Source organism: Polypterus senegalus, chromosome 13, assembly GCF_016835505.1.
Source record: "Polypterus senegalus isolate Bchr_013 chromosome 13, ASM1683550v1, whole genome shotgun sequence".
In the NCBI taxonomy this organism is placed as follows: domain Eukaryota; kingdom Metazoa; phylum Chordata; class Cladistia; order Polypteriformes; family Polypteridae; genus Polypterus; species Polypterus senegalus.
Window position 1 is genome coordinate 8,399,384 of NC_053166.1, and position 14,702 is coordinate 8,414,085.

Consider the following 14,702-nt stretch of genomic DNA (forward strand, 5'->3'; position numbering starts at 1 on the left):
CTCATCCAACCAATTTGGTGTTGCAAGTAATCAGCATTGAGCAGTGACATGCATTCAAATCAGTAGTAATCAAGGGGACCCACATTTCTGCACAGCCAGTTTTTCACATTTGATTTAATTTCATACAAATAAATACTGGATTACTAAAAATCTTTTTTCGGAAAACACCCCAGTACTCATTTCCTAGGAAATGAAAGACATACCACTGTATATATATATATATATATATATATATATATATATATATATATATATATATATATATATATATATATATATATATATATATATATATATATATATATATATACTGTATAGTGATGGATGGTTGGGACATTATTTGCCCTGGGATGCTGGAGGGCAGCCTTTCTGGATTGCTGCAGCACCACGCATTACCGTAAGGTATGCTGGGAGTTGGAGTTTGGAACATCCCTGTTGGGTTCTTTGGGCACTGCTAGGCTGTCTTCTTCCCATCAGGTGAGAATGCTGCCTCCACGAGCCTCTAATTTTAGTGTTATGGACAAGCAGACATGTTTTTTGTGTGTTGGTGTTGGCACTGCTGTGTAGGGTTGGCCACAGAAAATTATTTTTAAATCAAATATTCAAATATGTCAAAGATAAATCCTTGCACAAGGCCATCACCAGTACTGAACCTATTGGAGCAAAGACTCCCTGTAATAAAACTGTCTGACAGTTTAGATAAGCACAACACAAGAGTCATAGAGCCATCCATCCAAAACCCGCTTATCCAGTGCAGGGTTGCAGGGAAGATGGAGCCTATCTAAGCAAGCATAGGGCTCAAGGCAGGAACAATCTCTGCAAAGGGTGCCAGCCTAATTCAGGGTGCACAGTCACACACACATACACACACACACAAGAGACAATTTTGTGTCACCAATCCACCTAACCTACATGTCTCTGGACTGTGAGCGGAAATTGAAACACCAGTAGGATATCCACACAGATATGGGGAGACTCCACCCTGGTCCCCTCTGTGCGATTGTGCTCTTCCCAAACCAATCAGTGGTGGCTTAATGTCTTTAAGCAACAATATTTATTAATATGGCAAATTTTCACAAAGAACTATAGCTCAAAATGCTTCACAAGAAGTAAAAGAAATAATTAAAATTGCAAAATAAGTAAATGAATAAAAATAGTCAAATACAGTACATTACAAATAAATAAAGTAAATATGGAATAGTCCCTAACGGAATTAAGCATAAAGGACACAATGGGCTTGTTGTGCTACACACACAAATTCAGTACCAGACGTGCCACGATCCCAGATGAACGGATTGTCAACACCGGAATGTTTCTCCTGTGGTCATTTGACACACTAAGTTAGGCCCCCGAGGGTCTAATAGAAATAAGGATGTAGAGGCACATATGTAATGAAACATTAAGATCTTTTCCTAAACTCACAAAATGTCACTTTTAGGTTGAATGCTGTCAAACAGCTGTTGTGAAAAATATGCACTGCTTTTTTTCTCATAAATGTGTAACATGGATCTTTCTTCCCACCATTCGGCCTATATTCTCTTCTCCCGGTGCTGTGGTTGAAGTATACTTCTAGGGCACTAAGAATGCCCATCTGCTCATTCTTAAGTATGCTAGGATAGCCTCTTTTTTCCATTTCATTCTCCAATGCCCTTGATAAGCTCATCCTGTGCCACCATAGTGATACCATTGTCCCTACCGGTCCATTTTAGTTTGCAAATATTTATTTGACTTTAGCAAATGATAATGAGCCAAAAACCACTCTGTGAAATTATTCGCAAAGTCTAGTTGCTTATGTTTTTTCAGGATATTTGATATCTGACAAAACACGTTTTTCAGAAATTCTACAGACGGAAGACATACCAATTGATGAGAGCTCAGGGATTACAAACAATTCCCAGAACTCCAAAAAGAAGGTAACAGTATATATACATTATAAATCATTGCCTGGCAATGTATGCATACAGTACTGAATTTCTGCGTAGGTTTTTAAATTAAACCTTAACAAGTGATAAGCATATGAATACATATCCAGAACTAAGCTAGTTAATGACAAATAGCTGTAACTTTAAGATGAAACATTTAATAAAGCATGGGAATGAAGGACAGTGATAATGATAATTTGACCTGTTTATTTTAAATGCATTGATAAAGTCTGAGAATAAAGCTGTGCTTTACTATTATGCATATGTTCTTCACTGCCCACTTTCATTTTCGCCCAGACCCGAAAGAAATGCATTGATTTGTGATCACACTTACAGTCATATGAAAAAGTTTGGGAACCCCTCTTAATTCTTTGAGTTTTTGTTCCTCATTGGCTGAGCTTTCAAAGTAGCAACTTCCTTTTAATATCTGACATGCCTTATGGAAACAGTAGGATTTCAGCAGTGACATTAAGTTTACTGGATTAACAGAAAATATGCGTCATAACAAAATTAGACAGGTGCATAAATGTGGGCAGAGATATGACATCAATACTTAGTTGAGCCTCCTTTTGGCCTCTAGACGCTGTCCTCCTATAGCCTCTGATGAGTGTCTGGAGTCTGGATGGAGGTATTTCTGACCATTCTTCATACAAAACCTCTCCAGTTCAGTTAAATTTGATGGCTGCCGAGCATGGACAGCCTGCTTCAAATCATCCCATAGATTTTCCATAACATTCAAGTCAGGGGACTGTGACAGCCATTCCAGAACATTGTACTTCTCCCTCTGCATGAATGCCTTTGTTGATTTCCAACTGTGTTTTGGGTCATTGTCTTGTTGGAATATCCAACCCCTGCTTAAGTAACTTCAAATATTTGACTGATGCTTGAACATTATCCTGAGGAATTTGTTGATATTGGGTTGAATTCATCCGACCCTCGACTTTGACAAGGGTCCCAGTCCCTGAACTAGCCACACAGCCCCATAGCATGATGGAGCCTCCACTAAATCTGACAGCAGGTAGCAGGTGTTTTTCTTAGAATGCGGTGTTCTTCTTCCACCATGCAAAGTGCTTTTTGTTAGGACCAAATAACTCCATTGTTGTCTCATCAATCCAAAGCACTTTGTTCCCAAATGAATCTGGCTTGTCTAAATGAGCATTGGCATACAACAAGCGACTCTGTTTGTGGCGTGAGTGCAGAAAGGGCTTCTTTCTCATCACCCTGCCATACAGATGTTCTTTGTGTAAATTACATTGAATTGTAGAATGCTGTACAGATACACCATCTGCAGCGAGATGTTCTTGCAGGTCTTTGGAGGTGATCTGTGGTTGTCTGTAACCATTCTCACAATCCTGCCTCTGCATATGCCGCTCCTGTATTTTTCTTGGCCTGCCAGACCTGAGTTGGTTTAACAGCAACTGTGCCTGTGGCCTTCCATTTCCTGATTCCATTCCTTACACTTGAAACTGACAGTTTAAACCTCTGAGATGGCTTTTTGTAGCCTTCCCCTAAACCAGGAGACTCAACAATCTTTGTTTTCAGATCTTTTGAGAGTTGCTGTGAGGATCCCATGCTGTCTGTCACTCTTCAGAGGAGAGTCAAAGGGAAGGAAGCACAACTTGTAATTGACCACCTTAAATACCTTTGACCACTCATGATTGGACACTCCTGTCTTTGAAGTTCAAGGCTTAATGAGCTCATCCAACCAAGCAATCAGCATTGAGCAGTGACAGGCATTCAAATCAGCCCACATTTGTGCACAGCCAGTTTTTCACATTTGATTTCATTTCATACAACTAAATACTGCGTCACTAAAAATCTTTGTTCAGAAAACACCGCAGTGCTCCGATGTTTCTAGGAAATGAAAGACATACCACTGTGATCTTTTGTGTTGAAAGTCGAGTCAATTATTATGCAGGCTGAGAGGGGGTCCCAAACTTTTTCATATGACTGTACTTAATACATTTGGTATCTGATGACAACTAGAGTCTGTGTTGGAAGCATTGGCCATAATGCAAGAAAAAAAGCTTGGCTGAAGACAATTCTAAAAGAACTTGCAGATTACATGAATTGATTGATAGAAATTAATTCAGATTGAGTGTATGCTGCAAAGGGCCAGAATCACCTCAAGGTTTAGTTTCTGTGTAGTTTCTAGTAATACATTTTATTTATATAGCACCTTTCCAATGCTCAGAAATTCTGAAAGAACAACATTGTATAATCAACATTGGATACAAATCTTCTTCTTCTTCTTTCGGCTGCTCCGGTTATGGGTTGCCACAGCGGATCATCTTCTTCCATATCTTTCTGCCCTCTGCATCTTGTTCTGTCACACCCATCACCTTCATGTCCCCTCTCACCACATCCATAAACCTTCTCTTAGGCCTTCCTCTTTTCCTCTTCCCTGGCAGATCTATCCTTAGCATCCTTCTCCCAATAAGCCCAGCATCTCTCCTCTGCACATGTCCAAACCAACGCAATCTCGCCTCTCTGACTTTGTCTCCCAACCGTCCAACTTGAGCTGATCCTCTAATGTACTCATTTCTAATCCTATCCATCCTTGTCACACCCAGTGGAAATCTTAGCATCTTTAACTCTGCTACCTCCAGTTCTGTCTCCTGCTTTCTGGTCAGTTCCACCATCTACAACCCATATAACATAGCTGGTCTCACTACCATCCTGTAGACTTTCCCTTTCACTCTTGCTGATATTCGTCTGTCACAAATCACTCCTGACACTCTTCTCCACCCATTCCTCCCTGCCTACACTGTCTTCTTCACTTCTCTTCCACAATCCTCATTACTCTGTACTGTTGATTTCAAGTATTTAAACTCATCCACCTTCGCCAGCTCTACTCCCCTCATCATCACCATTCCACTTACCTCCCTCTCATTCACACACATGTATTCTGTCTTGGTGGTCCTACTGACCTTCATGCCTTTCTTCTCTAGAGCATATCTCGACCTCTCCAGGGTCTCCTCAACCTGCTCCCTACTATCGCTACAGATCACAATGTCATCAGCAAACATCACAGTTTACGGGGACTCCTGTCTAATCTCGTCTGTCAGCCTGTCCATCACCATTGCAAATAAGAAAGGGCTCAGAGCCGATCCCTGATGTAATCCCACCTCCTACCGCAGACCTCACCCCTGTCACACTTCCCTCGTACATATCCTGTACAACTCTTACGTACTTCTCTGCCACTCCCGACTTCCTCATACAATACCACAGCTCCTCTCAGTCACCCTGTCATTTGCTTTCTCCAGGTCCACAAAGACGCAATGCAACTCCTTCTGTCCTTCTCTAAACTTCTCTATCAACATCCTCAGAGCAAACATGACATCTGTGGTGCTCTTTCTTAGCATGAAACCACACTGCGGCTCACTAATCATCACCTCACTTCTTAACTGAGTTTCCACTACTCTTTCCCATAACTTCATGCTGTGGCTCATCACTTTTATCCCCCTGTAGTTACTGCAGTCTTATTCTTTATTTCCCCTTATTCTTAAATATCGGCACCAGTACATTTCTTCTCCACTCCTCAGGCATCCTCTCACTTTCTAAGATTCCATTAAACAATCTGGTTAAAAACTCCACTGCCATCTCTCCTAAACACCTCCATGCTTCCACAGGTATGTCATCTGGACTATCGGCCTTTCCATTCTTCATCCTCTTCATAGCTGTCCTTACTTCCTCCTTGCTAATTCGTTGCACTTCCTGATTCACTATCTCCACATCATCCAACCTCTTCTCTCTCTCGTTCTCTTCATTCTTCAGCCTCTCACAGTACTCTTTCCATCATCTCAGCACACTCTCCTCACTTGTGAGTTTGTTTCCATCTTTATCCTTTATTGCCCTAACCTGCTGCTCATCTTTCCCAGCTCAGCCCCTCTCTGTAGCCCACCGGTCCTTTTCTCCCTCCTTAGTGTCCAACCTCTCATACAACTCATCATACGCCTTTTCTTTAGCCTTCGCCACCTCTCTCTTCACCTTGTGCCTTATCTCCTTGTACTCTTGTCTACTTTCTGCATCTCTCTGACTATCCCACTTCTTCTTTGCCATCCTCTTCCTCTGTATACTCGCCTGTATTTTGTCATTCCACCACCAGGTTTCCTTTTCCTCCTTACTCTTTCCAGATGTCACTTCAAGCACCCTTCTTGCTGTCACCCTTACTACATCTGCTGTAGTTGCCCAGCTGTCTGGTGACTCTTCATTGCCACCCAGTGCCTGTCTCACCTCCACCCTAAACTCAACCTTGCAGTCTTCCTTTTTCATCTTTCACCATTTGATCCTTGGCTCTGCCCTCACTCTCTTCTTCTTCTTGATCTCCAACGTCATCCTACAGACCACCATCCTATGCTGCTTAACTACACTTTCCCCTGCCACCACTTTGCAGTCTTCGATCTCCTTCAGATCAACTCTTCTGCATAGGATGTCATCTACCTGTGTGCATCTTCCTCCACTCTTGTACGTCACCCTGTGTTCCTCCCTATTCTTAAAATATGTATTCACCACAGCCATGTCCATCCTTTTGGCAAAATCCACCATCCTCTGACTTTTTTCATCCCTCTCCTTGACACCATACCTACCCATCACCTCCTCATCTCCACTGTTTCCTTCACCAACATGTCCATTGAAATCCGCTCCAATCACCACTTTCTGTCCATCACTTCATCCAACTCACTCCAGAAATCTTCTTTCTCACCCATTGCACACCCAACTTGCGGGGCATATGCACTAACAACATTCATCATCACACCTCCAATTTCCAGCTTCATAATCATCACTCTGTCTGACACTCTTTTCGCCTCCAGAACATTCTTGACATACTGTTCCTTCAGAATAACACCTACCCCACTTTTCCTCCCATCCACACCATGACAATTTGAATCCACCTCTGATCCCCCTGGCCTTACTCTCCTCTTTCACGCACAATATATCAACCTTCCTTCTCTCCATCATATCTGCTAACTCTCTCCCCTTACCAGTCATACTGCCAACATTCAAAGTTTCTACCCTCAGTTCCACTCTACTTTCCTCCTCTCCTCCTGCCTCCGGGCGCATCTCCCACCTCTTCTTCTCTTTCTTCTTTGGCCAACAGTAGCCCAATTTCCAATCCAATTTCAACATTGGATATAATTGTACCCACATAAAACATTAAACAAATATAAGTACAGGATGTACAAAGCTTTGAAGTAGAATAAAAGACAATGAACCAGCATAAAATACAAAAATACAAATACTACGATTAAACTGTGACCAAATTATGTAATTTGTAGTAGAAACATAAATCTTCTTGAGCACCTGGATGGAGAAGGTCAGCTGAAAGCAGGCTCAGAATGTCAGGATCAGTTAAATGCCTTCCTGAAAAAAAGAGTTTTAAGTTGTTTTTTAAAAGAATGAATTGAGTCGGCTGATCTCATTCATTTTGAGAGGCTGTTCCAAAGTCTGGGTGCTATACAGCTAAAAATTCTGTCACCCATAGAGTGCAGGTTAGTTTGGGGCATGTCGAGAGATCTTAGTGGTCTCACAGGAGCAGACTGGTGAAGGAGGTCACTGATGTAATCCGCTGCAAAGTCATGTAAAGCTTTACAAGTCAGTAATAGCAGTAGATTGATGTACCGTGTTAGCCATGATGGGTCTAATGAGAAGTGAAGTAAAATGAAACCTTTTGTTGGATAACTGAACAGATTACAATATGTAAACTTTTCAGGCAGCTCAGGCCCTTTCTTCCCTGTTTTTATATATACACTAGGAAAGAGACAGCATTCGAAAACCTTTAAATGGATCATCTCCAATGTTACAAATTAACAGACCTCTCTAGCCTAAGTTCCATTTAGCAGCAGAGGAGAACAATGTATATTCAAGATCTTTTAATAAGATAACTGTCCAACAAAGACTTTACATCACAGGGTGAACCCTGGAGACACTGGAAGTAGTTGTGGAAAAAAGGATACTGGCAAAATTGAATGCCATCTTGAAAAATCTCCTCCATGCCCTCCATGAGGTGCTGTCTTGGAGCACTTTTAACCACAGGCTCATTCCACCACTGTGTGCTAAGAAGCACTTCTGGAGGTCTTTTCTTCCCACTACTATCAGGCAATTCAATGCTGCTTTTTTACATACTCCAAGTTCTTTTTGAAATATCTTCACAATATATATTTATTGATTGATTGGCAGTATGATTTGTCTGTATGTTTGTTTTTATATTTCTGCTTCTATATGATCTGAATTCCCCATGGGATTAAATAATGTTTATCTAAGCTTAGCTAATCTAATCAAATAATTTATACTTCTCGTGATACAGATGGCTCTATTAATTTTTCTCCTTTTGTTTATCTTTTCAGAAGACAGAAAGCCCACCGTTCACGCAAGGAAATAATGGCGACATTGAACATGAAAGGAAGAAAAGGTACATCTTATGATTTCTCTTCCACTTAGGGATAGGGAAGAGCACAGCACTCTTCTATCTCACCTTCAAGGGCCTTGGTTGAATTTTCCACAATTCACTGCCTCCTTTCTAAGAAGCCCATCGTAGTCCTGAAATGTAATTTGTTCAAATCTGTCCAATGCATAGTCTGTGGGAGACATGCAAGCAGAAATGTCATTGCATTATGCAAAACAAAATCTGAATGTGAAATTGAAAATGGTTAGAATAGCCCCTTATGCCTCCCCTTTGTCTTTTGGGTGGACTTCAAACCCAGAAGCTTTGAGTTAAAATCCTACTACTGGCACTGTGTGATCCTGAGAAAGTTACTTTACCTGCTTTTGCTCCAATAGGAATAAACAAAACAAATGGAACCAGTTGTATATCAACTGGTGTAAGTTGCCTTTAAAGGAATCAGCCAAATCATATGTAACATTTCAGCTTTAAAAAGCCTCTTTGGGCTAAGCATGATTGCCATATATTGGTTTCTTGGTTGATGGACACCTGCTGGTAAGCACTTGTTTTCCAGGGTATAATACCTGTAACTGCTTTGCAAGAGACGTTCAGTTTGTTTTAGTAATAGCCATCAAGGCAAATTGTAAGGTTCACAGTGTGTGTGTGTGTTGTTTGGAGACTAGGACCTATTGTAGCAGCAATGGCTGCAAGCACAAGTAGATTCCATGTCTATGGACCCCTGAACCTGACAAGACATCAGGCACCCCCTCCACCAATTTCTGCTGGCAGCCAGAACCAACCTACAATTACTTTGAATGAAAGTACTTTATTCAACCAGAAGCTGATGGACTGTTTTTGTATTTATAGGTCATCAAAAATCATCTAACAATTTCATGATACTAGCTGATTAGATAGCATATACTTATGTTATTGTGGGTTTACTAGAACTTAATAGGTTCTTTATTTTTTGGTCTACTATCACACACTTAGTTACTCACATGCACACACACACATAGACCCTCTCAATTCAAAAAGCATTGATTATGAGTAGTGTGTGTCACCCCTCAGTACTTGGTGGAATTTAGCATTAAAAACACTCAGTTGTGCTTAGATGTGACCTAGACCTGAAGCCTATCTTGCTCCCCAAGGAAAACCTAGAGCCTCATGTATAATGCCTTATACTAAAACAGACAAAACTAGAAATGTGCATACACACAAAAAAGATTAAGCAAAGTTCTATGCTCTTCTCCTTTATAAGTCCCAATCAACATGAATTGCACAAGCCTACAGCTCCACCCTGACTCCTCCAAGAATCTCGCCTGTTTGAATATGCAAATCAATATAAATAGCCCCTTCCATTCAATGTTTTGTTAAAAGACAATGGTAAAAGCACATGTAAAAAATAAGAATTTCTGAAAATGTGAAATGGAGGTCCAACTCAGTGAAGTGGAGACAAAGAAAAATGTACCATTTGGTTGCTTAAGCAGTGGCATAAACAACAAAAGGAAATTGATGGAGTGTCACAGCATGGCAGAGGCACTCAAAAGTTCAAGATCAGAAAGTCACACAGTGCCCAAAATAAAAAGAAGTGGTCAGATATCAAAGCGAAAGGGAAAATGTGAGTCGTAGCCACCATCTGAGTGTCAACACCACTGGAGGATGTACTGGAATTCCAGGGCTCACACCGTTTGAGCAGCAAGCTGTTGCAGTTACATGTACTGGCAAGCCACTTATACTGTATATCATGCCACAACATTAATGAGACGTATTTTCGCATCACAGATCATTTTCACATTAATAGAGTGGAAATGCTTTATATATATATATATATATATATATATATATATATATATATATATATATATATATATATATATATATGTTTGGTTTTTCAGATACACACTTTTAAGATTTATTTTTTCCCTTGAATTGTTGCTATTTCATCAGTTTCACTTTTATTTCAGAACTTTTGTAAAAACAATATTTGGAATCTTCCAAGTCCCAACATGCTGAATCTTTTAAATGAGGTCTGTGTGATGTGTGTTTAATGACTTTGTACCCGTAATTCAGGATAGGTTTCTCTGTTTGGAATTTCAGCACAGACAAAACGATCTACGTCATCAGCAGTTAATAATTTTTTTTGCAAAGTAAGCAATAAATGCACGTGAGGTAAAACACGTTTTTGAAATTCTCTGACTTAAACTTCAAATCCTTGCAATATTTACATACTTCTGACATATCTCCTGTGTCCATATATTTGATCTCTATTCGCCTTTTAGTTATTTCTCTGAGTAATAAATTCTCTTTTTTTGCACTAATGCGATGTTTACTTTTTTTGACACTGTCGTTTTATTCTGCTTTCATAATCTGTATCTTGCTCTGCAAGTGTTTTGTGGCTACGTTTTTTTTTATTCTCTTTTGAATTCCAGTTTCCATTATATCTAACCTGCTCTGCATGTGTTTGGCCCCTTTGCTTTGTAACCAATTTATGACGTTTTACTTTGTTTTCTACTCTTTGTCTTTTATTTCTGACCTCGCTTTGTCCTGCTTTTTTTTCAATGACACCTGGTCCATGGTGATTATTTTCCCTTTTTCAAATAATAATTTCCGTTTGTTTGTGCTACTGCAATCTTTACTTGCTTTTTTTTATACTTTCTAATTTTCCTACTTTCATATTCTTTAACTTTCTCCACATTTGTATCGCGTCTTTTTTTAACCTTTCGAATTCCACTGCTCTCATAATCTGCTCTTGATGTGTATAGCGCCGACGTTTGTGAACATGTTTATGAAGTTCTACTTTGTCTTTTACTCTGTCTTTTAATTCTGAGCCCGATTGGACCTGCTTTCTTTCAGTTCCACTTGTTACGGGCTGATAATTACTTTCCTTATTTTCTGAATTTGCACCTTGACTATTTTTCCTTTTTTGTTTTTTTTCTTTCCAACGCTTTTGAGTCTCTTTTCTCCACGCTGCTTTCTTCTTCGCTTAGTCGACGTTTTGTTTAAAATGTATTGTCCTTATATGCTTTATATGCGCTGAGACCCAGGATCTGTGTGTGCTCAAATCCTTCACAAGACTGAATGTTTTGCTGCCCTGTTGTCTTATTTGATTCTGATTGCAAGTAGGGCGTGTCTTGTAAGAATCTCATGTTCTACATCATCGTGAGACGGTCCTGGGTCAATCTCTTGGCACAATGTTTCATGTTTAAGGTCCTTGCAGGTCTTTTACCTGTCTTCCGTGATCTTAACGTTAAGATCACGTCTCGACGCCCTACTGCTTCTTTTCGAGGATTTTTTTTATAATATATATATATATATATATATATATATATATATATATATATATATATATATATATATATATACAGTATATATATATATATATTGTGAACCTCACTCGACACAGACAGGCAGACACGTCAATGTCACCCACAAACACTGGTTTATTTTTCATTATTCTTTTATATAACTCTGCTCACCAACCCCAATACTCCTTAGTCCAGGCCACTCCAATGCCTTCTCTTTTCTTCTTTTCCTTTTCTCTCTCTCTTTCTTTCTTTTCTTTTCTTTTCTTCCCACCGCCTCCTTCCTCCTCCAGACGTTGCCACTCTTCCACCCGACTCTTGTCAACGACTGGAGGGAGGCGTGCCCTTTTATAGGAACCCGGATGGGCTCCAGCTGCTCCCCGGCAATCTCCCGCGGACACACCCCCGTGTGGCGGAAATGCCGGCTGCGCACCCGAAGCCGTCCGGCGTCCCTGTCAGCCCCCGGCACTTCCTGGTGTGGCGGAAGTGCCGGGCTCCGAATAAACAGGCACTGGGGCCGCCTGGCGGTGGCCACGGGTCCCTACAGGGCTGGGCTTCCAAGCCCTGTACCCGAGGCCCCCTGCATAACCAGGACGGCCGCCCCCACTCGGTCTGGAGGAGGCACTCGCCTCCTCCGGTCCTCCAGCGCCCTGCCAGGCTCCAGCCCCAGCCAAGGACCGTACGGGATAAACCGGCATTGGGGCTCCGCCTGGCGGTGACCACGAGGCCCCTACAGGGTAGGGCTTCCATGCCCTCGACCCGCGGCCCCAAAGAACCAGGACGGACGCCCCTCACGGTCTGGAGGAGGCACAAGCCCTCCTCACATCCTCCTGGGCGGCCCCGGACGGGCTCCAGCCCCGGCCGGGGACCACAGTGCCCCACCGCTAGCGAGGACACGTGGGTCCGAACGGCACAACCCGAAAGGGCAGCACGTCCCCGGTGAGGGTCCTACTATGTCCCCAGGGCCCAACACGGCACCCTGGGACATCCGTCTTCGGCACCCCCTCCGGCGCAAACGTGCCCCCATGGTCTGCGCCGCTCTCGCCCCCGCTGTTCCCCGCAGCCGGGACACTATTGGCCTCCCGGCGTGGAGCTCTCCCGCGGAGCGGCCCGTTTCAGGAGGGCAGGTCCCTGACGACGTCGTCCCCAGCGCTCGTCGGGGCTTCGTGCCTGTGGAAAAAGGAAAAAGAGGGCCAGAAGCACTGCCAGGACACTCACCCCGAGTGCCCTGCCGGTCTCCCGTACCGCAGTGCTCCCGCCCCTTCCGACAGCCCCTGACTTGCCTGCTGAAGTCCTCCGTCGCAGGTTCCATGCCCGTCCGCTCGTTGTGCGCGGCACCGCTCTCGCAGGCAGCCCGCCCAGCCGCCCAGGGGATCTCCTCTGCCCGCACAGAGGACGACCTTGCCTATCGGGGAAATCGGCACTCACCCCTCGATTCCCCTTTTTATTTTGGGACGCTATAACGGCTTGAGTCTGCCTATGGAAAGGTACAGACCCTGTCGGTTTGCGTCCCTATAGAGCGACGGAGACTGTTGCAGGGTTGGGGTATCGGGGCTAGGACCCAGGGCACTCATCAGCCCGTGTCCTGCTAACCCTTTCGCTTTCACTCTCCCCTTGCATACAGAATTCACCGACGCCTGCAGTGTCGGACAGCCCCCTACTTGATACCGTTCATTCGGATCACGGCCGAGTTCGGTGGGCTTTCCTTTATGCTGTATGGAGTCGATTCCACTTACCGCCTCCGCGGTACCAGTCCGTCCAAAGATTTCAGCGTCGCGCCTTTCTGACGTCACTGACGCGCCCGCCGTCTCCTTCAGACTTAGCAGTTCAGCCTGGATGGCACCTAGCACCTGCAACATTGACAAGCACAGAAAGTCAGTTGACGATTGACCTACCTGCTTGTCAGTCTTCGCCGCCTGCTTCCTGTGAGGCTTCTCCAGCCCAATCGGGTCTCTCCTTGGCACGAGATGGACGTTCCCTGGTCCCGCCTCTATACAATCATTGGCGGGCACACAAGACACCCCGCCCAATCCTGCCCTGCCTCAGGGAAGAATTTCCGTCCGGCCATCTTGGCTCCTCTCCTCCTGGTGCGACGCCATTCCGCTCTTCGTTGCAGTGCCTTCTCCATGGCAGATTCTTTCGCCGTCGTGGTGACCACAAAGCGCCGCGGATCGGCGGCGATTGCTCCGCTTGGACCCGGAAGCTCCTGCCTGCTAAACGCGAGTTCTGATGTGCCTCCCGGCCGACCGTCGGCAAGCAGGGACCTTACGCCCCGGATTCCTTCTGACGAGGCACCCGCCCGGCATGGACTTCACATACGCCACGCCGCCCCGGACGCCTTCATGGGCAGCAGCCACACAGGAGACCGCTGTACCCCTGCAACGCCCACTGAAGTTTTGCCGCACCAGGTAGGCATCCGATCGCATTCCGTGGCGATCTGGGGAATTTCGCGTCTTCGGGAGCCGTGAGCACCGCACCCTCAAACCGGTGCGGGGTTGCCTGCTGCCCGGCCGCTCACAAAATTTTATTTTGGGGTCCCCGCCTTGGCACAGACAGAGGGCCCCACGCTGGCGCCATTGTGAACCTCGCCCCGGACACAGACAGGCAGACACGTCAATGTCACCCACAAACACTGGTTTATTTTTCATTATTCTTTTATATAACTCTGCTCACCAACCCCAATACTCCTTAGTCCAGGCCACTCCAATGCCTTCTCTTTTCTTCTTTTCCTTTTTCTCTCTCTCTCTTTCTTTCTTTTCTTTCTTTTCTTCCCACCGCCTCCTTCCTCCTCCAGACGCTGCCACTCTTCCACCCGACTCTTGTCAGCGACTGGAGGGAGGCGGCTCCTTTATAGGAACCCGATGGGCTCCAGCTGCTCCCGGCAATCTCCCGCGGACACACCCCGTGTGGCGGAAATGCCGGCTGCGCACCGGAAGCCGCCCGGCGTCCCCTGTCAGCTTCCCCCGCACTTCCTGGTGTGGCGAAGTGCCGGGCTCCGGAATAAACAGGCACTGGGCGCCGCCTGGCGGTGGCCACGGGTCCCTACAGGGCTGGGCTTCCAAGCCCTGTACCTGAGGCCCTGCATAACCAGGACGG

The 14,702-nt window shown here is 44.3% G+C and overlaps 1 protein-coding gene across 3 annotated transcripts in view; it reads left to right on the forward strand.

Moving 5' to 3' along the window:
- Positions 1-14,702, forward strand: part of LOC120542856 (ubiquitin carboxyl-terminal hydrolase 47) — a 102,937-nt gene that overhangs the window by 57,366 nt on the left and 30,869 nt on the right. For 2 of the 3 annotated variants that reach the window (XM_039775555.1, XM_039775557.1), the window contains exons 12-13: positions 1,804-1,913; positions 8,270-8,334. In XM_039775555.1, coding sequence (XP_039631489.1) covers positions 1,804-1,913; positions 8,270-8,334 — 175 coding nt within the window. The remainder of the gene's footprint in view (positions 1-1,803; positions 1,914-8,269; positions 8,335-14,702) is intronic. The other variant, XM_039775556.1, reaches the window with a different exon arrangement.